The sequence below is a fragment of the Anopheles nili genome, chromosome 2 (assembly GCF_943737925.1).
Source record: "Anopheles nili chromosome 2, idAnoNiliSN_F5_01, whole genome shotgun sequence".
NCBI classification, from domain to species: domain Eukaryota; kingdom Metazoa; phylum Arthropoda; class Insecta; order Diptera; family Culicidae; genus Anopheles; species Anopheles nili.
In genome coordinates, this window is record NC_071291.1 from 23,158,121 (window position 1) to 23,184,912 (window position 26,792).

General features: G+C 41.3%; 10 protein-coding genes across 11 annotated transcripts; 7 read left to right on the top strand and 3 right to left on the bottom strand.

Annotated features, from left to right (window-relative positions):
- The first annotated feature begins 4,047 nt into the window (after positions 1-4,047).
- Positions 4,048-14,230, top strand: LOC128730340 (opsin-1-like). Of its 2 annotated transcripts, XM_053823385.1 has the most exons (3): positions 4,048-4,761; positions 4,844-5,219; positions 14,199-14,230. In XM_053823385.1, exons 1-3 carry the CDS (start codon positions 4,048-4,050, stop codon positions 14,228-14,230), a joined length of 1,122 nt encoding a protein of 373 aa, XP_053679360.1. The 2 variants fall into 2 exon arrangements, with proteins under 2 accessions (XP_053679360.1, XP_053679359.1); XM_053823384.1 differs by lacking the exon at positions 14,199-14,230 and having other exon boundaries at positions 4,844-5,251.
- Positions 7,176-11,434, top strand: LOC128730339 (protein UBASH3A homolog). Its single transcript, XM_053823383.1, has 7 exons — positions 7,176-7,282; positions 7,349-7,785; positions 7,933-8,031; positions 8,257-8,760; positions 9,563-9,941; positions 10,016-10,422; positions 10,481-11,434. The coding sequence occupies exons 1-7, from the start codon at positions 7,176-7,178 to the stop codon at positions 10,753-10,755; spliced, it is 2,208 nt and encodes a 735-aa protein (XP_053679358.1). The 3' UTR covers positions 10,756-11,434.
- LOC128730342 (soma ferritin) lies at positions 12,671-13,807 on the bottom strand. Its single transcript, XM_053823387.1, has 3 exons — positions 13,774-13,807; positions 13,475-13,687; positions 12,671-13,392 (listed from the first exon to the last, which is right to left on the bottom strand). The coding sequence occupies exons 2-3, from the start codon at positions 13,569-13,571 to the stop codon at positions 12,791-12,793; spliced, it is 699 nt and encodes a 232-aa protein (XP_053679362.1). The 5' UTR covers positions 13,572-13,687; positions 13,774-13,807; the 3' UTR covers positions 12,671-12,790.
- Positions 14,191-16,057, top strand: LOC128730344 (ferritin subunit-like). Its single transcript, XM_053823388.1, has 4 exons — positions 14,191-14,379; positions 14,500-14,637; positions 15,167-15,423; positions 15,491-16,057. The coding sequence occupies exons 2-4, from the start codon at positions 14,532-14,534 to the stop codon at positions 15,776-15,778; spliced, it is 651 nt and encodes a 216-aa protein (XP_053679363.1). The 5' UTR covers positions 14,191-14,379; positions 14,500-14,531; the 3' UTR covers positions 15,779-16,057.
- Positions 16,058-16,195: 138 nt separating this feature from the next.
- On the bottom strand, positions 16,196-18,059 carry LOC128730345 (ferritin subunit-like). The gene is made up of 4 exons (XM_053823389.1): positions 17,938-18,059; positions 17,686-17,823; positions 16,777-17,033; positions 16,196-16,709 (listed from the first exon to the last, which is right to left on the bottom strand). The coding sequence occupies exons 2-4, from the start codon at positions 17,789-17,791 to the stop codon at positions 16,422-16,424; spliced, it is 651 nt and encodes a 216-aa protein (XP_053679364.1). The 5' UTR covers positions 17,792-17,823; positions 17,938-18,059; the 3' UTR covers positions 16,196-16,421.
- A 547-nt stretch (positions 18,060-18,606) lies between these two features.
- On the top strand, positions 18,607-20,058 carry LOC128730341 (potassium channel subfamily K member 9). Its single transcript, XM_053823386.1, has 3 exons — positions 18,607-18,733; positions 18,794-19,412; positions 19,488-20,058. Exons 1-3 carry the CDS (start codon positions 18,607-18,609, stop codon positions 19,759-19,761), a joined length of 1,020 nt encoding a protein of 339 aa, XP_053679361.1. The 3' UTR covers positions 19,762-20,058.
- Positions 20,059-20,634: 576 nt separating this feature from the next.
- On the top strand, positions 20,635-20,910 carry LOC128732235 (BBSome-interacting protein 1). Its single transcript, XM_053825410.1, has one exon. It carries the CDS (start codon positions 20,635-20,637, stop codon positions 20,908-20,910), a length of 276 nt encoding a protein of 91 aa, XP_053681385.1.
- Positions 20,911-20,939: 29 nt separating this feature from the next.
- Positions 20,940-23,681, top strand: LOC128730338 (LMBR1 domain-containing protein 2 homolog). The gene is made up of 2 exons (XM_053823382.1): positions 20,940-21,110; positions 21,187-23,681. Exons 1-2 carry the CDS (start codon positions 20,940-20,942, stop codon positions 23,146-23,148), a joined length of 2,133 nt encoding a protein of 710 aa, XP_053679357.1. The 3' UTR covers positions 23,149-23,681.
- A 313-nt stretch (positions 23,682-23,994) lies between these two features.
- LOC128721831 (60S ribosomal protein L26) lies at positions 23,995-24,733 on the top strand. Its single transcript, XM_053815628.1, has 2 exons — positions 23,995-24,041; positions 24,141-24,733. Exon 2 carries the CDS (start codon positions 24,153-24,155, stop codon positions 24,606-24,608), a length of 456 nt encoding a protein of 151 aa, XP_053671603.1. The 5' UTR covers positions 23,995-24,041; positions 24,141-24,152; the 3' UTR covers positions 24,609-24,733.
- Positions 24,734-24,751: 18 nt separating this feature from the next.
- Positions 24,752-26,066, bottom strand: LOC128721833 (uncharacterized). Its single transcript, XM_053815629.1, has 2 exons — positions 25,937-26,066; positions 24,752-25,854 (listed from the first exon to the last, which is right to left on the bottom strand). Exons 1-2 carry the CDS (start codon positions 26,064-26,066, stop codon positions 24,752-24,754), a joined length of 1,233 nt encoding a protein of 410 aa, XP_053671604.1.
- Positions 26,067-26,792: the final 726 nt, after the last annotated feature.

Consider the following 26,792-nt stretch of genomic DNA (forward strand, 5'->3'; position numbering starts at 1 on the left):
CGTACCGACCGAGCCATTTCGTAGCCATCACACATCGATTGTGGCAGATCCTGTGTGGTCCCCTACGCGCCCTACGCCCTTCTTACGGCGCTTATCAAGCAAGCTCAGTGAGCCAAATGAGAGAAGTGCACCCAGACACAGCATTTTCGCGCATCATGCTGGCACCCGGTTGGATGGTTGATCTTGAGAGCCTCCGTTATCAACACTTGACCGTTCGCAACGTGCGGTAAAAGTGAAGGGCTTTGGTGGCGAGAAAACACACCAGCACCCCCCAGCGGGCCATGGGATGGAAATATGAAACACCGATCGATTCGGGCCATTCTCCGATCGCTGCGCTGCGGTGAGGAAATAAAGCACAACCACTTCCATCGCGTTGGGCGTGTTGAACGCAAAAATGCTGCTTAATTCGTGCAGACCGTGTGCAACAACCGCGCGTGCGTGTGCAGTAATGTTTTCTCTTTTTTTCCTGCATTCGCACTCGGTTTCGCGTGCTTGTTTCAAGTGAATTCCTTTGAGCCTACCTCTTCACGCACTTACGCAGTTCTCACCCGTTTGCACACGCACGAAAGGCACGGAAGGCCAAAACCCTTACGCCGTATCATCAATACTCGATTGCGCGCTTGTTCCTGCGGTGATGTTGTTGATCGCACCGTTCTCATGTTATCGAAGTGCCCTCGAAAACAAAAAAACCCCATCCGCACACACCAAATGTCCACTTTCTACCGAAAGGAAGCACCGCACGCACACTCTCGCAGGCACAGTGCCCCACAAAGCGCGCGCGTGCGCTTCCCCAGCAGTCGGACAGCGATATGACAATGGAGAACACTTTGGGTAGATTTTGTTTGCGTGCCGCATGTCATTACCCATACTTACGCTGGTGGCGCTGATGAGATGCTCTTGCTACGCGAGTTACACGTTTGACAGGTCACACGGTGATAAAGCAAAACCCGCTCGGACGCATACCACGCACCACGGGACGTCCTCCGCGATCGTCCTTTAACGGTAAACGCACGCACACCCGATCGCCACGGTGGCCGCACGGCCGTACGGTCGTCGAACTGTGGTAGCTTCAAAACATAAACACACCACCGGCCACGGAGCCCGCGCTCAAACCCAGTAACACTCACGGTCCCGGTCCGTGCGTGCGTTCACACACGCGCAAAGTGAAGCACTCCAAAACGCGGCCCGGCCAGGCCGCCAACGAGACGCGCGACGAAAAATGTTAATCCACCGAAGGCTTGCCGAACATTGAGCCAAGCTCGGCCACATAATGATGTCGAAAGCTGCACGGCAAGCGAAAGGCGAGACTCCCCCACCACCGGCCGCGACCATCGTCGGTCGTCGACGGTGGTTCGGTGCGAGAGCGAAGCGTACCCGAGATGCTCAGCATCCCGGTGTCGCGCGAGAGTGAGCAGCAGAAAGAAAGCGCCCTCCGGTCGGACAGGTAGAGCTTGCGATCGAGCGGTTGAGCGCGAAAAGCTCTCGTGGTTTGAAAGCGCTCGATGCACCTTTCTCGCGCGTCAAAAGAACTGCAACGCCGCGGTATGGCGTGAAGCGACGAACCCCATGCGCGGCATGCGCTTGGAAGAAGTTTTGGCGCTCGCGCAAACGCAATGGCGTGGCCCCAATTGGTAGCAAGAGAGAGAGAGAGAGAGATAGACGCGAGTGCATACACAAAAAATAATAAAGCTAATTCGACGCGAACCACTCGCACACTTTTTGGGGTTGGGAAGGGGAAACCGCTTACCTGTTGCAGTCGGCCAATTCCGGTCGCGTAGTGTACGCGTTCGAAACAAAACGAACGTCTGGCCGCGTCTCGATATCCTCCATGTGCGTCGGGCAAGGCAAAAGAAACGTGCTGGGAAGGTCGTCCATGAAAGAAGCAATTGCAAGGCACTGTAAAAGGGTCGTAAACAGAAACATGGAACCCTCGACGACGAATGAGTTGTATACCGGCCGGGGCGTGGGCGGGAATGCTAAAAACCTACCGGCAAAGCGAAAATGTAAAAAAGAAATTATTTCATTTTTCTTAACAACTGCAACAATGCTGAACGAAAATTTTCGAAAGGAAAATTAAAGCTGGAAAAATGTTTCAGAGGGGAAAAGCAACAGGATACGTTTGTTTCTTCCTGGGGGTCGTTCTGCGTCCAATTTAAATGGATTTCGTAAACAGTTTCGAAACCAAAGACAAAATTACTGAAGACAGACGTTCAGCAAACGGACCCGCCTCGGGTGAGGATCACCGTGGGAAGCAAACATGCAGAAATATATTTGCAAACGGATGCGAGGAGCTGTGCCAAGGTAAGCAACTTGCAGACAAGGGTTCGTTTTTGAGGGTTGCATCCTAGGGGAATCCCTATTGTCACGAGAAATTAGCCTGTCTGGGACGAATATGTTTCATTTATGTTGAGGAAGGAATGTGAGGAAGCTTGTGTACGTAATTGTAATTTTTGTTTTAAGTTTCACTCATTTATGATTATAATTTTAGTGTTAGGTTAGTAAAAAATCTCAAGAAGAACTCATATTACAATGTTTAAAAGCGATGCTTCTAATGAATTGATATTCAACCCTACTCGTTAATTTGTTTCTTAGCGGTGTAATTGTGGTCATCGAATTTATTTATTAAGTCGTCTAAATTTTTACGTTAGTGACAAACGCAAGCAAATAGTTATATTGCAAGCTTATGATGTAGCACTCACACTCACAAATTGACTAATTTCATTTGCACACCCGCGTAAAATATGGATTTCACTTTCTCTACTTCCTGAACATCCTCAACATCTTCTATTCTATTCTGAACCCCTTTCTTTAACCGTAGGACCCTCTCGGTCAGTACGATGCCACAGTGACTTAAAAAAATGAAAACGATGTGAACCCTACGACCGGTTCAAAGCCTACCTTTCGCTTGCAATGCCCAGCGAGCCACTAACCGATATAATTGCGACGGATACGATAAATCGTTCCATATTTTGTCACCGTTCAGAGGTTCAGAACATTTTTCCTGAACCAGCTAATGCTTAGTCCTTCAAGCATTCAGGCCGCTTCAGTCACGGTTGGACTCCGAGTTTCGGCAAACCCACTACGTAACGTGTCCACCTGCGTCACACGGAATGGACGTATTGTGCCTAGAGCTAACATAGGTGAAGGCGGAAAATCGAATATCCTACGGTGTAAGGCGATATCATACAATAATTATCCCCACAATCGGCTTATCTTTTCGAACATAACGGCAAGGTACGTAATTTCTGTAAATGGTATTTCGACGCTGCGAAACGTACCATTTCAAGAAACACTCTCATACGTCCAATACTGCTAATATTGATCCTCCTAACGTTGATAATCAATGGAAACATTATTTTTTTTCGTTTCCACCAATATGTTGAATCATATTTTTCCTCAAGGCAGTAAAATTTTGTTTTAGTTTTCCTCAAAAGACCCAAAATTTGTTTCCAATACAGTTCATCAATTTTGGTACAATTGCAAGAGGTGAAAAGCTCATCACTCACCATCAAAGGTGCATAATGTTGAGTACAGCTAATTAGTCGCAAATTATATGTAACATGTTTGAGAAGCTCATTAGTGAAACGCTATTATAGCTGATGGTACCAGAACGTGGCTATTGTAGCGAGCTTCCTGGACAACCAGGTGTTGGGATGAAACATGAAACCCCGCGCAACCGTTTCCTGGCACACGAAGAAAGAGACTCAAAACATGATGTTCTTTGTACGGTTTTTTTTTCAAAAGGCTAACTAGCATTGCCTGTCGACGAAGACGTTGCAAGCATATTTGCTCGGTGCATTAATCTATGGAGCACAAACCATGAAGGCGAATGTGGTTCCAGCCTTTCCGCAAGTAATTTGATTAGGCTTATTCTATGAAATAAATATCTGGAGCACCGCTAAGGACTGCACAAGTCTTATATTTGACTTCGGCGCAAGCAGTTCCTAGCAAACAGGAGCCAACAGAGTGCGTTCTCTCCATAGTTTAGAAGACTATTTGACCGAAACTCTAGTTATAGACCAAGTGCTCGGTAGGCTTCTATCCAAGATGCCTTATTACGGACCAGTGCAGCAGCCCGGTTTGTGGGGTCAACCGATGATCAATCTTACCGTAGTGGATAAGGTGCCACCGGAAATTCTGCACCTGGTGGATCCCCATTGGCATCAGTTTCCACCGATGAACCCGTTGTGGCATTCGATCATCGGTTTCGTCATTTTTGTGCTCGGCGTGATTTCGATAATCGGCAACGGAATGGTGATCTACATTTTCTCTACCGCTAAATCTCTGCGCACACCGTCGAACCTTTTCGTCGTCAATCTAGCCCTGTCGGACTTTCTAATGATGGGCACGAACGCCTTTACCATGGTGTACAACTGTTGGTTCGAGACATGGTCCCTAGGGGTGCTCATGTGTGATCTGTACGCATTCTTTGGATCGTTCTTTGGGTGTTGTTCCATCTGGACCATGACGATGATCGCGCTGGATCGGTACAACGTGATTGTGAAGGGATTGGCAGGCAAACCGCTTACTAACACGGGTGCAATACTGCGAATCCTGGTGTGCTGGTTGATTGGTGTGTTTTGGGGAATTCTTCCCATATTCGGTTGGAATCGTTACGTTCCTGAAGGAAACATGACCGCCTGCGGAACGGACTATCTCACTGATGATTGGTTCCACAAATCGTACATACTGGTCTACTCTGTGTTCGTCTATTACATTCCTCTATTTACCATCATATATGCCTACACTTACATTCTGAAGGTAAGATCGCTTGGTTTCAAACCCATCAACCATTTCAAACTACATTGTAATTGGAACCGTCCGTGTCCGGTGTTGCTTGCAGGCTGTATCTGCTCACGAGAAAAATATGCGGGAACAAGCCAAGCGCATGAACATACAGTCACTGCGGTCTTCGGATGATGGTAAAAGCACCGAGATGAAACTGGCCAAGGTTGCGCTTGTGACCATTTCCTTGTGGTTCATGGCTTGGACTCCATACACTGTCATTAACTACACAGGCGTTTTCAAAACAGCCAATATATCACCTCTAGCTACCATTTGGGGATCGGTTTTTGCAAAAGCTAATGCGGTCTATAACCCGATCGTATACGGCATTAGCCATCCGAGATACCGTGCCGCACTTATGCGTAGATTCCCATCTCTAGCTTGCAACGATGGTCCTACAACAGATGATAAATCAGTCGCTTCAGAAGCATCCGGTGTCACGTCTGACGCTAATTCAACCACGTAAAAAAATCCTATGAAAGTGGATCTGTAAATGCTAATTGAAAAATAGCCTTTGTTATCTGATCAGGAACAAATCAAGTAAGGTAAATTTTAAATCTTTTTATCAGCATTAAATGGTATCAATAAACTGGAGACTGTATCGATTATTTTGTAGCCCAAATTTATTGTGTTCCAATTCGTGTTTTCATACATTTTACGTTCTTAACGAGCAACTTTGCGTGAGAAAACCTGAATGATTGTTAAACGCTACGATGGAGCGATAAGAGAGCCCATTACGATGGGATTCGATACGCAAGGGAAGCAGTTGTGAACTATATCAATCAATATTTCAAATTTTAATTGTGTAAATTACTCCAATGCGTTGTTTGCAGCCGAAAGAGCAAATATTTAATATTCAAACGGTATTACCTATTAATTTGTTCTTAATTATAAACTCACTAACTTTACTACATAAGCGTCGCTGACGAAACTATAAAGTTTCCCCGAACCAGAATTTTTTCATAGCCTAACAGTGAAGAATCGTGAAGCAGGCACACGTGCGATTCATTTCAAATCTTCTTTGAACTAGCTTACAAGGTAGTGTCAATACCATTTTCATTACATAATCATATTTAAGCCCTATGTATTCTTTTTTGATAATAGTTCATCATCTTAACATTTTTCATATAATTTGCTTGTTTTTAACAATTTTGCATTAAGAATACCATCTTAATAGTCCAAATAACATGTCTAGTGTCTACCATGCGACTGTTGAGGTTCTCGATTTATGTCCATTTGTTTCATAGTTCATGTTGCATTTGACAGTAACAGCTCAGCGTCTAATTAATAAGTGATTTTCCAACACTTCCATTTAAATTCATTTAATAATCGTTGCTTTTTCAAAATTATCAAATATTTCATGTTGATGCTTCAGTTTTCTTGTCCATACATGTCATTATAAAAATGTTTAAATAAATACCTATGAGTGAAATTATATTTGAAATCGTATCTGCAGTCGAAATTTGACAGCCGTTTTGTTGACAAGTGACGTTCTTTTCTACTGAATGTGTGAGTGTGCGTTTGTAATTGTTTTGATTGATGCGATTAGTTTAGTTGGTGAAAAACTTGCGTGCGTTTATTTACATAAACTTGAATTTGCACCCTTCATACTAAAAGTATTTTCTGTATAATAAGAATAGAAAGGAGCGTCAGTAGCAATGCTTTAAAGTTGTAATGTATTAGGGTACAATTCACATGTCAGTTTTGTTGTAGGTATACACTACGAAAAACGCGAAAAAAATGTTTACAAATCGCTATTAATTTTCAAATACTTTAGGAGAAACCACAATAATGTCATAATGTTGTAGGCAATCCCCGCAAAACGAGAGAGAATCTCATTAGTTCCAGACGCTCTTAAGTAAAAAGTGGTTTTCATTAGATACATAGGTAAATAAGGAATAGCTTAGCTATCATTATTCCTCACTCAAAACGTTAAACTTAACAAAAGAAGAAGAGAAGTTAGCCAACACGCACTTACGCAGTAACAAATAATTTTTTTTAATTTGGTAGCTTAGCTTATTTATTCCTTGATTAGTGTTTGCATTTCTATAAATATTGCTTTAAAATTCTAGTTGTGCTACCGGCTATCAACGTAAAAGAATTCGTGTTTTGCGCAGCACAACAATTTTGAGTTTAATAACAGTATATTAATGAAGATTTTAGATCTCCAGCTACAAGAAAGTGTTTATTGTATATCATTTTACTAATCACACATACAGTGTATTTTGTACAAATCCTATTGAACAATATGGTTGCATTTGTGAATTGTAGTCCATTGATTTGCAATATCAATTAGGCCAAATTATCTCATAAATATCACCTGTTTGACGTGTTACCAAATAATTATAAATTAGTTCGGACAAATTATCGTACGTTGACCTTGAAGAATCATGGCTGCGTTACCGCCACGAAAAAATCCTACCCCTACCAAAATTTCTAAACAGCATTTAACGCCATTGCAAATTTTACTCCAGATGGGCTTCCCAAAGCACAGAGCGTAAGTAGGCTCAGAAGAAGGCATAATTCGTTGAAAAGTATAACGAAAATACCCGATTTATTTTAGGGAGAAAGCTTTGGCAGCGACCGGAAATCGTGGAGTTCAATTGGCTTCGGACTGGTTACTGGCACATGTCAACGATCCATTTCTAGATGAATGTTCACCCCGCGAGTATATACTGTATGCTTGTCCTACAGGACCGTTTTTACAACAACTCGAAAATTTTTGGGCGCAATCGAAAGACACATGTGGCTGGAACGGTGCTCATAATTTTACGCCACACATTACCCTTGTATCATTCTTCAAAGCCCCGGACGAATGCGCCCCACAACTATCCAAAGCATTGAAGGATCTCATGAATCTTCCAGGCGCCCGAATCGATCGACCGATCGGGCTAGAGTTGTATACAAGTCCAAATTTCATGGGATTTTTTGTTGCTGAAGACGATGCTAACTATCTCAAACGGCTAGCTCTTCAATACGTTAAAGAAGTATCGCACTCAAGTGAGCATCTCCATCTTGTTTGATGATCGTAGCCTGAACCTACACTAATCCTTGGCTGGTGGTGTTTCATTTATCTCTCTTTTCTTACGCATCGAATCTCCACTTTCTGTCCTTGCGGGATCCGGTTGGAAACGTTGAAAACAATAGTAATTAGTGACACCTATGAGCAGCTAGATGCATTGGTAACCTGTTTTCCGTGGTGCGGGGGAGTAACTTCGGCCCGATGTATACCGCGTAGCAGTCGATGTAAGCAGCTGGTGCCATCACTGACCCAGTGTTCACCAATGCTTTCAGTTTGCGTTTAGTTTTGTCACTTTGGTTATGTTAGTATATTTATATCTCAATCCTATTTTACTTCATCGAAGGGTTTTCTTTTAGTTGACGCCAATAGAGCATGTGACTTTATTAACGAATCTTTGAAGCAGGTCCTTTTTTCGGTGAAAAACGATTACATGAGATTATTATTTGCAGCTATCTCGCTGGAACCGCACGTTAAATCGTTGCATTTAACATTGGCTTACCAATTTCCACCTGGCCAATTCAATGCTCTGAAAACTTTGGTAGAAAAATTGGACGCTACCAGTGCGGAAGCGAACTGGGAGTTGCGGCTATTTTCACGTGATCCCCGACTAGTCACGAAACAAGTACATAAAGTGCTCTATCCACATACACCACGTGAAACGGACGAATTGGAATTACGGATCGGAGATTATATTTACCTAAATCCGGAAGCAATTCAAACCTCTTCTGACGGCTGGGTGGAAGGGATATCTTGGTTGACCGGTACTACCGGCTTTTTGCCTGAAAATTACACAGAACGTACAGCGGAATCGGATGCTTGGACAATGCACCGCACTGTGCCGCTGTGTGACACTAGGACATTGGAAGAAATGTCAGACATGGTGGATGGAGTACACCCTGCAACCTCGCAAAACGTTCTTTCACAAGGCAGCGATCCAATATCGGAAGTATTGGGTGAGTTTCTATTTCGTATTTGTTTCAAGTGATTTTATGTTATTCAATATTGTTTGAAATGTATCATCATTTAAATTATTTGAAATGGATGCACTTCATGAAACGTTCACTGTCACAACCCGCAAAAAATCGAATCCAATTCGTTGCAAAATTGCCATTCGTTTAAAGATAAGACGATTTGTGATAAGGTTTGACATAGTCATCAATGCTCGTATCTCGTATACGTATCTTTTAAGAAGCCTGTTGACTGTTGAACTATTCTAAATCACAATCATCTAACTGCAACATTATTACTGGTGAATCAAAAAGTAAATGGTTAGTTAATGCGGGACATTTTTGTAAAAAAAAAACCGGTTTGAAAATCGCCTATTCATAGAAACAAGAATCGTAACTTTTTCAGAGAAAAAGAATTACTGAAACGATTAATTTACTGTTTGCAAATGAGCTACAATGAGATTCGCTTTACCTCATTCAATCAAACTTCAAATTCATTTCACCGAATCACTTGTAACGGAAAACTAACGCTGAACAAAATTTCAAAAAGTGTAATCCATTGCTCCATTCACCGTTGCTTAATGAATGATTTCAGAACATGCTGGCATTATCTTTATTTCATGACCATATAGTCTATCTATGAGTAACGCTTCAAACACTTAGTGATGTTGATATTGTTGAATCCATTGTGTGTATGGTCATGTTGGGCCGAATACATAAGAGAATGCAAGCAAATAAAGTAGAAATGTGATACCAGTCCAATTAACAAAAGAGGAATTCAATCTCTACTGGTTGGCTCTTATTTCAGTATCTGTAGGTCAGAGTAAATCGCAACTTGAATCGGTCCCTATCTCGTCGAACATACCACAACCTACTACTGAGCAGGCTACTACGGACGATCTGAACTCAAGCAGAATGTTTGGTGGAACTAAATCGTTGGAAGAGTTTCCATTGGAAAAATTACACGAGCTGGTTCAAAAACGTACTACGATGCAAGTGATTCCTGGTGACGACGACACGTGTACGCAAGATATTCAATCCCCTGAAATTGGCAGTCGTAAAGTGTTTATAATGCGTCATGGAGAACGTATCGATTTTACGTTCGGGTCGTGGGTTCCATACTGCTTCGACGATGCAGGCAACTACATGAGAAAAGATTTGAATATGCCAAAAACATTGCCTCCTCGGTAACACATTAATTACGATTTCGTTTGTGAACAGGCTATATTACGATCTACTTATTCTGGTTTTGTCTTTACAGTAAGCCAAACCTCTGGCAGAAGGATACACCACTTACAAATGTTGGACGCTATCAGGCACAGCTTGTGGGCGAAGGTTTGAAGGATGCCGGTATTCAGATTGAAAAAGTCTTTTGTTCACCCGCATTTCGATGCATTCAGACAGCCACTTCAGTAGTAGAAGGGCTTGGATTAAAATCTACGCTTCCTCTTTGCATTGAGCCAGGTCTGTTCGAGTGGCTGGCTTGGTACCACGATGGAATTCCAGAATGGCTCTCAAAAGAAGAGCTTAAAGCGGCTGATTACAACATCGCCACAGAATATGTTCCTACGAGAACATTTGAAGATCTTAAGGAATGCCTTCAGGAAAAACTAGAAGAGTTTTACAATCGTAACTCTAGCGCTACGGAATCTATCATAAATAGTACAGGTATGATTTGCCATTAGAGGCACTTATATTCAACATTGACGTAATCTTCTTTTTTCAGAAGGGAATATTTTGATAGTTGGTCATGCCACCAATTTAGACACATGTTCGCGATTCATAACTGGCGAAAAACTTCGTTCAACCACTGACATGGGCAGAATAATGCAAAAAATTTCGTACTGCAGTTTGGCTGTGATGGAATCAGTCAAAATAGGCATGGGTGAAGGTGATTCGGATAAAACAACTGGAAGCTGGAAACTTACCATGCCACCTTGTGATCCAGTAACTCACACAAACAATAATCGATTTGATTATAAAATTCTCTTGCCTCAGTAGTAAAGCGAAATTCAGTGCCAGGGTATTATTGAATTAACAGTTCAATATACTCTTACTTACAAGAGCACTCTTACTTTTTTGCAAAGAATTGTTAAATAAACTATTTGTTAAGCTCGTTGTACTACTATCAGAATCATACAGCAAGAATGTTCAGCTTGGTATTGGTATAAATTAGCAAAAAAATTTAGTTATGTTGTGAAGCAAATGTGCACTTATGTACCTATAAAAAATAATTATAATAATGATGCTGTACGCGAAGAATTCTTCATGCTTTCTAATCGACAATAATGCAGAAAAGGGTATGATCTCAATTGCTTTCAACGCAGACTATATATACTTAAATATATAAATCTAAATGGTCTTATTGACAATCCGCGTTAAGTTATTTTATTGCTTGCCTATACACATCAATTCGAGACCCTTGTGAAGTAAACTAACCATTATAACCAAATCTGTCCTTTCCATACTTTGTGGGTCAACACTTAACTATTGTATTTTTTTTTTTTTTGTAATTTTAAATTTGATCCACAGTAAAGCGCGTCTGATAGAATAAGACTATTATAAATATATCGTACAAAGCATATGCAAGAAAAAATTTAATTTATGTTTATTGTAGCTTGTACATGCTAGCGAAAACCATGTATAAATCGCGTTGTAATAAACCACTATTCTACATCCATGTGCTCGTCATTGGCCATTGGCATTCTTGTTTACAGTTGCAGATAAGATAAGACGTAGCTAGTCGTCATATGCACCCGTACCAATGCCACCACTATTGCACACTCCAACCACACGACTCAGCACTCAGATGGTTTGGCAAGTGTGAGTTCTAGTGAGTGTCATACCATTTTGCACACGAAACCATCTTAAACCATTTTCCTCACTTTCCTCCTTCTTCTCCTGGTTTTGTTATCTGCTGCCACTTATTGACTGGCAACCATGTGGTGATTCATATTATTAGTTGGCCTGTTTTGAGAACAAAGAAATGTTTTCTACGCATTGGTGTATGAACACTTTATATGATAAAAATTTAACACATTACAAGCATTTGAATGACAATTGAATTTAACACGTTGTACAAAAATAACCATAGAACGATAGTCAATATTCTATAAATAGAGCATGTTTATAGACAAGACCATCGTCAAGAAAGTGCAACATCATTCGATCGTCGCAACCGCAAACAATATGGTGCAATATCCTACATTTACCGTGCAACTAACTTAAACTAAAAAAAACAAAATTATTCATTCTTATAAGAAGCTGTTCAATAGCTTCTATTCGTTTGCATGAGTAAGAAAAAATATCACTATGTGACCACGTGATGTCATGGTAAAAACCATTTTATGGTTGAGAAGCTGCCATGATGGTTTTGAGCGCCATCACAGAACCATCCATAAATCCTTCGTGAGAAAGGCACTCACAGATCAAACTCAACCATCAACCATACGCAAACCATGGTTGCGTTGGATAAGGCTTTCATTTATGTAGTGGTTTGCTTGATACAAAGAGCAAAGAAAGGAAACAAGGTTTTGTTATGGGCGCATGAGTAATGTCCCTTATATCATAAGAAATTTCTCGCTCTGTACAAAATCATACAACAAGTTAAAAAATATTCACATGCAGAGAAATATCGGGAAATTTATAATTCTTTGTTTATTTTTGCTACCGATAATGAGCTGTCTGATACAAATATGACCGAGGTGATCAAACTCGATCGCTTTACGGGATTAAATTACGGCGTGCATTTTTATACATGTAAGGGCACACTGATAACGCCCACTTTCTTGCAGTAGAAAAGGCGTTGAAATGATGGTACAACGTCCATCTAGTATTCCTTTGAGGCTTGATCAGCATGACCGACATGTTACCATAACAAACAATTGTGTTTAAACGTATACTGTAAAGAAATCTATTTCGAATCACATATTTGATTTTCTGTTTATTGCAACCATTATAGAGGAAAATAAATCACAGGGAGTGTAGCGGACCTAATGGAATACATCAATGCTTGGCTCCCTTATACTATTGATTTTTATACAGTTTTCTCCAAGTATTCATCAAACAAGTGGTTGCCCAAATCTCCAGCCTTGTCCTGCTGGCTGGTAAAGTGTTTCAGGTTATGAATGTAACCAGCCAGATCACGAACGACACCGGACTGATCCTCGATAAGCTTTTCGTCCAAGTAGTGAGCTGCATCCGGATCGTAGTAGTAAACATCGTCGGATCCATTTGAACCAGCCTTCGAGTGGGCATGAGAGATCTTACGATGGATGGCATGAGCTTCCTTGGCCATGGTCTTTTCATAGTCCAGAGCGAACTGCAACGAGCTGAGCTCCTGCACGTCCAAAACTTTACCGTAATTCTCACCCTTGCTAGGTTGAACTAGATGTCCGAATGAACCACGGCGACTCTGATACTTAATCAAATCAATAGCATCCTCCCATGCTTTGTCGCTTATTTTGCGGTACAATTTCTCAAAACCGGGTCGGTCCAGGCTGTGCTTGTTAAACGCTGACGACATCATCAAAAAGTGGAAAGATTTGTCCACTAGTTGGCTGGCGTAAAGCTTCAGGTCATTCTCAATCGTTTTTCCCGCTCGCGATAGGAAGCTGGAATACGTCGGAGAACATTCTTCTGCAATGTCAGGAAAGGATATCCTACATTTAGTTCCACGCATTGTAAGGTTATTATCTTGCACATCAAGAACAATACGTACCAATGTTAACTTCACAATCGTTAGCACTGTGGTCCGTCGCAACAGCTGATGCCACAAGCACAAATCCCAGCACGACCGCAATGTTCATTTTAGCCATCGCAAACAAAATCCGTTCGTTCTTCTGTCAATTACGCAGCTCTAGGGTGATTGGTAGCTGACTGCGAATATGCTCCTACTATAATGCACTTACAAAACCTAGATTTCGTGAACCTTCTAGATTCGACGAAAACCTTTCCGTTAATGTATGTTTAATTCTGCGACAGCTAGCGAAAGATTCGCTGGAAATTGACGAATTTTACCCGACACGAAACACGATTTACGTCTTACTTCCTCGAAAACTTCAGACCAATTGTGAGTGACTGGACGGACGCGATGTGAGTTTTGTTCTGTCCAAATGCGTTAGTAGTGGTAACTGGGACTGACATGAAACAGTATTGACACGATGGTGTTTGTTTTAATGTCATTGTCACAATTAACGATAGGGAATAATAGAGATCAATATCAGGTGCTACGTGAAAACGAGCAAGTCTTCTCTAAATCTAGATTTGATCAATTGTTTGGTTTAAATTGATCAGGTACGTGCGCAAAGTCTCAAACCATCTGCAACCATCAGAACCATTTCGGGCACTCAGGCGATTGTTATCGCTGTGTACGTGTGAGCAACAGCTAAACCACCCAATAAATTGACCAGACGACTCCTTTGATGAGAACAAATCGCAGTAAGCAAGTAGAGAGCGCGCATCAGCGGAGCAGTAAAGAAACGTCAAATTGTTCAAAGGAAAGTACAACTAATCCAAATCTACAAATTTGCCAGCGACGGTGTCGTCCTTCTGTGCCAGTGCGTATAAAGGCTGACAACCTACGTGTTTAATCAATTTAACCACGAAACGAGTTCACGCTCAGTTGTGAGTAGTGTTATAAGCGGAAACAGGCTCCAAAAGCAACCGAGCTTTTCCAGCGAGCGTCCGTCACTTCCGAAAGTGCACTTCATGATCAAGTTGTAATCTTCGTTTTGGTATTTGCAGTTTGCACCCGGTATTACTACGATCACTAGGAAATGATGAAATCGATTTTTTTCGCAATCGTTGCCCTGATGTTCGCGGCAGTGTTCATGCAGCAGGAGCAAGCATCAGCCCAGCTGACTGACTCGGATGCTGTGTCAAGTAAGTACATTTATTTGCCTACATTTTTGTAAAATTTGTTTGAAAATCGACGGTAAATTGTGACAAAGATGATCGTACGACGTAATTGTACAGTAAATAGATTTCTACGTTGAACAGTCCTACAGTTCCGGAGCAATTCCGTCTACCAGGCACTCACACATATCCCGGCACTCAGAACGCATATCACTCGGCTGTGTACGTGCTGAGCTACAACCATGTGAGCTCTTTGTTTTGATTCCCTCGCGGTTCACGTCTCACCGGCTAACACTCTCACAGCTGATGATTGCGATGCAATGGGAAAATGAAAAAGAAAACGAAACACCAGACGCATCCCGCTGTGATAACGAAGTTTAAAAAAGTTATGGGCCATTATGATACGGTCTTTTGTGCTGTGATTATGCTTGTCAGAATTTTTTTTCTCATGCCTCAAGGGTACATTTTGCGGCAACGCCCAAAGCCATTACTCATGCTTATACGTCGCGGAGTCGATACAGTATCCTCAATTTTTATCTTTTCTTATTCCCTGCAGGCACTGATGAATGGAACTACATGAATAGAAGTTGTTCAGCTAAGCTCCATGATCAAATCAACAAGGAATTCGATGCGGCGATCTTTTACATGCAGTATGCCGCATATTTTGCGCAGTACCAGGTCAATCTGCCAGGATTTGAAAAATTCTTCTTCAATGCTGCCTCCGAGGAACGAGAACATGGAATGAAGTTGATCGACTACGCCCTTATGCGCGGTCAAAAGCCCATCGACCGGAACACCTTCACATTGCACTATGTAAGTTACGGCATATATTATTTCGATCTTTGAGTGTATTTTACTGAACTGAAACATCTTCCAATAGGGAAACCAAATTCAACGTCCGGCTCCGGAACAAGGATCGGTGGCTCTGACTGCTTTGAGAGCAGCACTCGCTAAGGAGCAGGAAGTGACTAAGAGCATTCGCGAACTTATCAAAATCTGTGAGGAAGATCATAATGATTATCACCTGGTGGATTACTTGACTGGGGAATTCCTTGAAGAGCAACACCAAGGACAACGTGATCTTGCAGGAAAAATAACCATGTTGAGTAAAATGCTGAAAACGAATCCCAATTTGGGCGAGTTCCTTTTCGATAAGCAAAATATGTAAAAATGTACCATAAACTACCTCTTCAAATCGTTATTGAAATTCGATTCCCGTGTTTAAATGGCAGTGCAAACATTCAATATACTTCCAAATAAGTTCTACCAATAAACAAAAACTTTGTAATAAAACAGAAGCATCTTACAAGATGTGGAAAGGAGTATTTGAAATGTGATATCATGCACTGAGTGTAATTCTTATTGTCATTTTAACACAAGAAAAATATACAGAGAGGTGTGTCATTTTTCGATAAAATAAAAATATAGATCACTTTTTGAGTATTTACATTGCTGTAGAAAATGAAAATGTTTAATATAAGAAAGAAAGAGCGATCTTGTGAATCAACCACACATTCGTCATTAAATTGATTTAAAATAACGTTTAAAACATTTAAGTATTTTGTTTTTGTATTTATTTAGCTACGTAAAATAATTAAAATTTATTTGACCGGGTTATGATGCCGTGTATTTAACCGTTTGACTACATTTTGTTGTCCTGATTTTGCTTTCCATTGATTTCACATCAATATACAGAGCATAGTATTAGGACCAATGTGTTTCATTCATAATTAAATTTGTAAAAAATGGGAAATATTTTTGTGTTTTCCATCCAAAGCGAACTGGAGATGGTTATTTACTCATATTGCTTTTTACATATTTTGCTTATCGAAGATAAATTCACCCAATTTAGGGTTAGTCTGGAGTACTTTTTTCAACATACTAATTTTTCCTGCAAGATCACGTTGTCCTTGGTGTTGCTCTTCAAGAAATACACCTGCCAAGTAATCCACCAGGTGATAATCATTATGATCTTCCTCACAGATTTTGATAAGTTCGCGAATGCTCTTAGTCACTTCCTGCTCCTTAGCGAGTGCTGCTCTCAAAGCAGTCAGAGCCACCGATCCTTGTTCCGGAGTCGGACGTTGAATTTGGTTTCCCTATTGAAAGATGTTTCAGTTCAGTAAAATACACTCAAAGATCGAAATAATATATGCCGTAACTTACATAGTGCAATGTGAAGGTGTTCCGGTCGATGGGCTTTTGACCGCGCATAAGGGCGTAGTCAATCAACTTCATTCCATGTTCTCGTTCCTCGGAGGCAGCATTGAAGAAGAATTTTTCAAATCCTGGCAGATTGACCTGGTACTGCGCAAAATATGCGGCATACTGCATGTAAAAGATCGCCGCATCGAATTCCTTGTTGATTTGATCATGAAGCTTAGCAGAACAACTTCTGTTCATGTAGTTCCATTCATCAATGCCTGCGGGTCATGAGAAACGATAAAAATTTAGGAGACTGTATCTTCTTCGCGACGTACGAGCATGAGTAATGGCTTTGGGTATTGCTGCAGAATGTGACATGATGTCTAGTCAAACCCGTGGTAGGCGGATAAAATATCGCTGGCAAGCATAATCACAGCACAATAGGCTGATAACTTCTTAAGACTTCGTTGTGTCTGAGGGATGTGTCTGGTGTGTAGTTTTCTTTTTCATTTTCCAACCAAGTCAGCCCGGGATAAGGATCACAATGGGTGTTTGAAGGAAATGCCTTTCAGCTTACAAATAGCTATACAAAACTAAATACGCCCTGGCCGTCCATAAATAATAATAATAATAATAATAATAATAATTTTTCATTTTCCCATTGCATCGCAATCATCAGCTGTGAAAGTGTTTGTCGATGAAACGTGAACCGCGAGTGATTCAAAACAAAGAGCTCAGATGGTTGTAGCCCAGCACCTAACGCAACCATCTCTTTCGGTGGTATGCGTTCAGAGTGCAGGGATATGTGTGAGTGGTCTGGTAGACGGAAATGCACCGGAACTGAAAGGTCATTCCCGGCAAAAGGCGATTTACTGTACTATTACGTCGTACGATCATCTTTGTCACAATCCAACATCGATTTTAACTTACTTGACACAGCATCCGAGTCAGTCAGCTGGGCTGATGCTTGCTCCTGCTGCATGAACACTGCCGCGAACATCAGGGCAACGATTGCGAAAAAAATCGATTTCATCATTTCCTAGTGATCGTAGTAATACCGGGTGCAAACTGCAAATACCAAAGCGATTACTACTTGAGCATAGAGTGTATCCTGACGTGCGGATGCTCGCTAGAAAAGCTCGGTTATTTTCAGAGTCTGTTTCCGCTTATGACACTACTCACAACTGGACGTGAACTCGTTTCGTAGTACACAGAAGTGATAAGATTATGCAGACAGATTTGATGATGGATTGCACTTTCCTTTTACAAATGCTAACGTTACTTCTCGGGTCCCTGCCTTTTCCTAGATCCTATGTGTTTATTTCCTTGGTGGCTTATGCGTAGTTACATTACCCTTTCGTGTACTCATAGTCTGCCAAACGATGAAGCTGTTTTGGCGGTATACTTGTACGCAGACGCGTAATCAAGAGAGTGTAATTGTTTTTACTCCGTATTCTCATGGTCTCTCTACGAATCCTATCCTCTCTGGAAATTCATCAATTCCTTTCTTGCAGTGGAAAAATAAACAGCATCCTTTCTGGTATACTATTCTTAGCATACTCAAGTGTTTCTGTAAAGACATTTGTAGTACTCAGTGATGATAACGAAAATTTTCTAGTGTATATTTTATATGTCTTGTTGAGGCCAAGCCAAAATTATAATTCCAAAGTTTTCAATGAACTTTTCTTTCCTAGCCACATTCCGTCTGACCGCAGAGCGCTGAAAATGAAAACCCATGAGCATGACACTTGCAGGACGTTCGAATCGTGATAACAAGGATATCTCTGAAAAATCTAACCCATCAGGAAAAACCACAATTCGTACAAACCGCCAAGTGTTACAATTTTCACTATGAAACGGCAAAACATTCGTACGTTGTCGTTAGTTGTATGTACTTTTACTTATCTGCTAATAGGAGCAGCCGTGTTTGATGCCCTAGAATCGGAAACAGAAGCAAGACGATGGGAATTTCTGAAAAGTAATGTCATCCATGTAAGAATGGGACGTGCCGCATAATGCGTATGAACTTTCTTTTTAGGTGTGAAAGCAAACTTTGTGGCCAAGTACAACATCACTCCGGAGGATTACCATATGATTGAGATTGTGATAACGGAGAACAAGCCACACAAAGCAGGTCCTCAATGGAAGTTTGCCGGAGCATTCTATTTTGCCACAGTTGTCCTGGCAATGATAGGTTATGGCCATTCCACGCCAGTTACGATTGGCGGGAAGGCTTTTTGCATGGCCTACGCCATGGTGGGTATTCCGTTGGGGCTCGTCATGTTCCAAAGCATTGGCGAACGTTTGAACAAGTTTGCATCGGTTGTAATTCGCCGAGCGAAAAAATATCTGCGCTGCCAGCAAACGGAAGCTACCGAGATGAATCTGATGCTTGCAACGGGATTACTTTCGTCGGTTATTATTACGACCGGAGCAGCTGTGTTTTCACGATACGAAGGATGGAGCTATTTCGACAGCTTTTACTACTGCTTTGTAACACTGACAACGATCGGGTTCGGAGATTATGTGGCTCTGCAGAATGATCAGGCACTGATAAATAAGCCAGGCTATGTTGCGTTAAGCTTAGTTTTTATTTTATTTGGACTAGCAGTGGTTGCTGCCAGCATTAATCTTCTGGTATTAAGGTTTATGACTATGTATGTACACAACTGTCCACAATCGTCCTTATGGTGCGCGTAAAATCATTTATTTTATTCCTTTTTTATTTTTAGGAATGCAGAAGATATTCGTCGAGAAGAAGCGGAGATGCAATCTTCAGTCGACGGTCTCACAACGTATGAATGTGAATCAACAGGAAAATTACTTTCTTGCGCTAATTTGAATTACTGTTCAGAGATGGAAGAAGATGATACATCAGTTTGTTCTTGCACTTGTCTCGGAGGTAACAGTTACACCACCCACGAACATGAATTTCTTCTTGACCAAGGATACCATCCAGCTGATATAATAACAAGTACTATAAGTCTCAAGCGTATGTCAATTTAGTTCATCTATTGCAGCAGGAGTGCGGATTCTGAGTAAAATTAGCTAGAATATAATCGACAGGATTTTGGAAGATATATAATTCTATTTATTATTTTTTCAGTCGTCCATAAATCAATATTTTCCTGTAGCTAGACTTATATTTATGAACATTCGGTCGTGCCAAAAATATCCATGATGATTATCAGCCGTTTTATAGATTTTGTAATCACAGTTCTTCAAATGTTTAAGTGCTAGATATCAAATTGTACATATTGAAAAGTATTTTTATCTTGTGTGTTCTTACCTATTTATGTTGTACACTCACTATACTCTATCTAATTTGATAAATCAGAATGGAAGTAAATGAATGCAAAGTAATACTTAAAAACCCTTTTTAATTTAAAAATTTGATTCATTGCATATGAAATTGCAATTTAAAATTGTTTACATCGCCGAGTTCATTTCGATTGATTGTTCACTTGGACGAAAGATCCCGGACCGTGAACGAGAAAAGAAGTCAACCTTATGTTATATCTGACTTTTATGACGGTATCTATCCAAAACACCGCCGTACTGTAGAAATCTCACTCATTCCATTTCAATAATCTACCGTCTTAGTGTTAGATTATTCCCAAGCAAAATCGGCGCAGTTTACTCTCGTTATTTGTTTTTTGATATACTGGAAACATTGTCTGCTTCCTGTGTTAAACCAAAGTAACACGGCCATTAGGATTGCTTACTTCGTTCGTGGTAAGAAAAATCGATAATTTCTCAAACCCACTCCCCTTTCGATTACCCCATAGGTACAATTAATATTTTCGCAATCTTTTTTGCATTTAGTTGGGACCTCGCGGCGGTATTGCGGGCGCCTTACCATGTGTTGCAATGTCCCTAATGGTGAACGATATTCCTGCACCTACTGAAACGTTTTCATCTTCCACCGAAGAAAAGGGCAAAAACGTAAAACAACAACCGATTACACTTATTTTGCCCACCAGCGGTAAGTTGTTTTTCGAGAAAAAACAAGAGTTTCAGCTTTGCAAACCACAACTACTTCCACTGAAGTCGTTCAGTTTGGAGAAGCTGGAAAGAATGCACAAAGAGGCCCAGCGACAGCTGCAAGAAACTCGAATCCGCACTGCAGCAAATAAGAGCAGCAATAACTTTTGAACACACGGTTCTATAAATCGACCGGTGAAATGGCCTACCTACTAGTGTTTTCGATCTGTTTGGCACTGCTGTTGGCTTCCATATCATTGTATCGCTATGGTTGCATTCAGCGGCAACATCCGATAGTGACTTTCTCTGTTTTGACGGCGTGGAGTTTTTCGTTCCTGATAGTATTCACCATTCCACTAGATGTCACCTCGGTGAGTAATTTTGCCTTTCTGCAGGTCAGACTTAGTATTATCCATTCTCACACTATTGGTATAATTTATTTTCCAGACTGTATATCGACAATGTCTGCAGGAGCATAACATTACCAGCAATGGATCCAATAATAACGGGCCTGATGTAATCTGTCAGCGACCGTGGGGCATGGTAGAGGAGGAAGTATTTCCGAATTTATGGCGTATTATCTACTGGTCGTCACAATTCTTAACGTGGTTGATTATGCCCTTAATGCAGTCATATCTGAAAGCAGGAGATTTCACTATCAAGGGTAAACTGCGATCGGCACTTGTAGATAACGCTATATATTATGGCACGTATCTGTTTATCTGTGGCATCCTGCTGATATACCTTGCCTTACAACCAGGCATTTCTCTGGACTGGCAAAAGTTAAAAGCGATCGCCTCATCTGCCTCCAACACGTGGGGGCTGTTTCTGCTTGTGTTGCTGCTGGGTTACGCATTGGTGGAAGTTCCACGAAGCCTATGGAATAATTCAAAACCGGGCTTCACCCTCCAATATGCATACTTCAAGCTTTCAAAATTAAGCTCGGAAAAGGCAGAGGCCGAAGAAAATGTTGACGACGTGTTGGAAAGTTTGCAGTCGGCTAGTCGCGCAATACCACCCCGGCATGAACTACGACCCGCATTGGAAACAATTATACGGAAAGTACCGACTGAGCTAATGGAAAGAGCGAATCGTATCAGCCGGGAAGATGGCTCTCCCAAGGCCATTCCATCTGAAAAAGCCCTGGTACGACTGCACCGCCAGGTTATAAAATCCCTGCAAACGCTTCAGCGTACTGAAGCTCTATGGAGTGTGCAAGTCAACAAAGTACTACACCTTGAAGACGTAGCCAAGAACGCCGTTTCACTAGATCACCGATTTAAGAGGGAGTTTCCGAAGCATCGTGTCGGACTTGCGCGCGTTATTTACAGCCCGACTGTTGATTGGTATTGGGAGTGTGTCGTTAAAGCACCGTTTTTGAAAGCCTTGGCAGTTATAACAGCTTTCCTTTCGTTCACAGTTGTTTGGAGTGAGCTTACATTTTTCAACCGTAAACCAGTCCTTTCCATCTTTGCTAACGTGCTGAACGTAGCCAAAGGCAGCTATGATTTTGTTACAATTGAACTATTTTCTATGCTCACCCTCTGCTATCTATGCTACTGTGCTTATTCCACCGTATTTCGCATCAAATTCTTGAATCTCTATTACCTGGCCGCGCACCACCAAACAAATGAATATAGCTTGATCTTTAGTGGTATGCTGCTGTGTCGACTAACGCCGCCCATGTGCCTCAATTTTCTCGGCATGATACATATGGATTCTCACATTATAAAAGAACGTGTTCTCGAGACGCATTACACTCAGATCATGGGACACATGGATGTACTCGGTATAATTTCGGATGGATTCAATATATATTTTCCAATGGTAATGCTTGCGTTCTGCTTGGCCACCTGGTTCTCATTGGGAAGCCGTGCATTGAACGCTCTTGGATTTCAACAGTTTATGCTAAATGAAACCATAGCCGATGAACTGGTTCAGGAAGGTAAAGATTTAATTGTGCGCGAAAAACGTAAACGCCAGCGAGCAGAAGACGCGTTGGCTCGGCGACGTGATAACGTTCTTGGACAGATCAGCCGTGACGGAGGATCCAGCAGCACAGGACACGGCAGTTCTAATGCGAATATAGGAGGCATGGGTAGTAATGGCGGTGGAGGCAGTAACATAGTATCCAAGTTTAAATCACGCAATCTCGATAACGTTGGCCCGAACGACGATCTAGTGGGGCATGGCGATAGGCTGGATTATAGCACCAACGGCAATAACGCAAGAGGAGTGGACGACATAAATCGATCGTTATCCCAGGAAATTAATGAACGGTTCGGTGTGAGCACGGGTGTATCCGTTGGCTTTAAGGGTTATGGTACAACGTTTGAAGACGACGATTACCGTTCGGAGAGCGCAGGACGTTCTAGCTCTAAGCCGAAAGGACTATTTGATGATGTTTAGTGTAGTGCTAGTACAATTGTAAGTAGTATGTTAAACTTCATGCTATTCATTCCGTTGGTTTAAACAGTTCTTTTTTATGTTCTTGAATTTTGCAAGAATATTCAATTTTAATCCGTTCGGTGTTCTCGGTGTGCAATTTTACGAATTTATGTTATAATATTTCAAACAATGCTGATAATGAAATGGACTTGTAATGCAATATTAAAAAAACAAATTCCTGCCTCTTTGCAAAGTATACTAACAATGCAATGCATAAAGGTATCAGAAAATTTAGAGTTTAATAAATATGTTTCTTTTAATTAGCAACATAAGTAATGCTTTATTAAAATGAAACAAAAATCACTCAACTAATGTGCTGCTACTGTAAAAACGATACTTAAGCAAATGATTAAGAATCTATGAAAAATGTATGAAATATGCTTGCACTTAAGCGTAAAAAATAATAAAAAAAGTGTAATAATCGCTTCTAAAAAACAAACGGCAAATAAATGTAATAACGTGATTAAACAATAAATGTAATTTAAATTAAAATGTACAAATCTTGAGTTTCAATAAAAATACTCCTTAATTCAATCCCATCTTGTTGGAGGTAATAATGGGCTGATAACTGTAATGCTCGGAATTTTAAAAATAGTCACTTAAATTATTTATTGAAATCTAAAAACAATTTCTATTAAAATGGTTAAATAATAATAGAATTCATAGCTCATGGATAACAACACAAAAGGAACGTTGAAAACCATAGCATCCTACCCCCGTATGTTTTGATGGCAGGCATACCTTGATTTGTAACAACCCTGCCACCTTGTCATGAACGTCTACCTAAAATTCTTTCCTTCCGACATCTTGAACTACGTGAAGCACGCGTTTTTCGGGTGTACGAGTATATTATTGTAAGTAGTGATAAAATTCGCTCATAACCGGCCCGTGCTATGTTCGATTGTGCGGCATCAGTAGCTGATTAAAAAATCATTCGTGTTTTTCGTTTCCAGCCGCGGAGAAAGATGAAACTAAACAAACACGTTTCTTCGTCGCGACGCAAGAGCCGCAAGCGGCACTTCCAGGCTCCATCGCACATCCGTAGGAAGATAATGTCAGCTCCACTGTCAAAGGAGCTGAAGCAGAAGTACAATGTCCGCTCCATGCCGATCCGCAAGGACGATGAAGTGCAGGTAGTGCGAGGACACTACAAAGGCAATCAAGTTGGCAAGGTAGTGCAGGTGTACCGTAAGAAGTATGTCGTGTACATTGAACGTATCCAGCGTGAGAAGGCGAACGGATCGAATGTTTATGTCGGTGTACACCCGTCGAAGTGTGTGATCGTCAAGCTGAAGATGGATAAGGATCGTAAGAAGATTCTAGATCGCCGAGCGAAGGGACGTCTGGCCGCCCTCAACAAGGACAAGGGCAAGTACACCGAGGAAACTGCTACCGCCACCGCGATGGAAACTGCATCTTAAGTTTAAAAACAAATCCCGCTTGTTTGTTGTGAGTCGGACTGAATGTATCCGTCAGAATTAACAAGATTGTGTGTGCGGTCGTGGAAAGCAGAAGAATAAAATGAAAGTAAGGAGAGAAAGTTATATTCCGGTACTATGTGTATTTATTTCGTGACTGTATGCAAGGGACATATCTTCACTCCAGTGAGATACACTATTTTATTGTAAGCAGTTTGATGAGGCGCATATTGCTTATCTAGTTCTAGTGCGACTTCCATTCCTGCGCGTATTCGTTGCAGTTGTTTATCTTGTTGATCCATGAAGACAACATATTCTATCCGCTCGTCCCTGTTGTTGTCAACTTTCGTCATTCGGTAAAACGTAAGCATAATTCGGCCGAATGACCGCTCAATAGCATGCACTTTAACGATTAGCTCCGGTTGGATCATCCCAGAAAGTATCGTATGCTGCCAATAATTTCTTTTTGTTTTTTGGTCGTTAAGTATGGTGCCTATAGTTCCTAGAAACGACGCTTTGGGATGATTGAGATTCATGGCTTTATTCCTGGGCGATTTACCGTGAACGGAGCTTGATCCCGTGAATGCAAACGATAACGGCGAGGTAATGGCTCTTGTGCTATCTTCTGCGGACGATGGTAGTTCTTCTATATTGTACAACTCTAGTTTCCCAGATTCGTCGGCGATTTCCGGCGAAGAATTTATGTCTTCAATGGAATCTAGTTCCTGTTCCGAAAACGATTTATCAAATAGTTTCCAGCTCGATGCTTGTTTGGGCTCGCTAGTCGTTGTTTGTTCTAATGCCATGGAGTTCTCGTTTGCGATGCGTTGTTTCAAAGGAACAATTTTGAATCGTTTCGGGCTTACGACCATTTCCGGTTTTTTGAACCCGGTTGTTTGAGCAACAACAGTTACATCCATGTCATCCGTAATTCGGCGACGCTTTCGATTCTGTTTACCGGGTAAATTTAGACGAGTCATTCTCGTCTTTGTACACCGTATTTCCTGGCAATCGTCTGATACACTGCAATCTGAGCTATCGTCGCCTTGTTGTAGGCAAGATTCATCTTCAGAAATATGTTCGTCGTCTGAATCTGTCTGGTTTTTCAGATTAATCGTGTCTTCTGCCGGGTCCAAAGATCGCGGCATGGATGAGATATACTGTGTACACAAGGAATCATTTCCAGCTCGTGGGCAGACAGATACATCATCATCCGAGGTATCGTCAATGTTAAGTTCGTCTTCATTTACTTTACATCGTTGAACCTTGAATCAAATATCAATACTATGGGTAATTTTTACACTTCCAAAGAAGTAAACATTTACTCACACTGGCTCCTTGAATAAGACTTTCAAGAAACTTTCCTCTCCTAGTAATATTTTGAACGCGCGATTTTCTGTGCAATATCGCGGGAGAAAAACGCAGTTGATCAAAGGTTTTCCAAGAATTCCCCTTACTCATTTTAAAAACCAATCTCCTTTCAAAACACCAAATCAACTTCAGAGGTTCGAGCTACGTTTTCAATAGCAACAATGGCTACGTCAGTTTGGCACCACTTCTCTCCGCTCCAGCTGTCAAAAGAATGCATCGAAAATGCCAGCTACACACGCATTCACGCATGCCACAATCGTGTTGCCCTCTGTGTGTCCAAATAGAAGTTCGCGTATCGTACAAGGAGGAGCCCACTAAATTTGTATGGAGCAGCGATAAGTAGTTTCCCCGTTGCTTAAGTCTGCTGTTGCATACCGCCTACGCTCCAATGGCTGCAAAGTTCATCACACTGCTGTACATCGCACGATAAATCGTGGATTAAAATTCTTATTTGTTAGCCAGAAAAGTGTATACAAATAAGGGATAAAGTGGTGCAAAAAGAGGCCGAGCTCTAGATAAAGAGCAATCGATGGTAGTTTCTAAGTGTTGCTGATTTGAACACGTAGTATCTTACCTGTTACTATTGGGGTGAATATAACAGACGAATCGCTTGAGTACCATCGTAAAATAGCATTTGCGCAATTGAACAACCTTGGATAAGCGATCCAACCAGTACCACCCCAAATCCGATGTTTCCCACATTGATTATTGTGATTCATGCTTTGCAGCGGAAGTGATAAAATAACGACAGAGAGCATACATGCAAAAAACGGATCGCAAAGCAAGGCAAAATTAATCAAAAGTACTTTTGTCCAA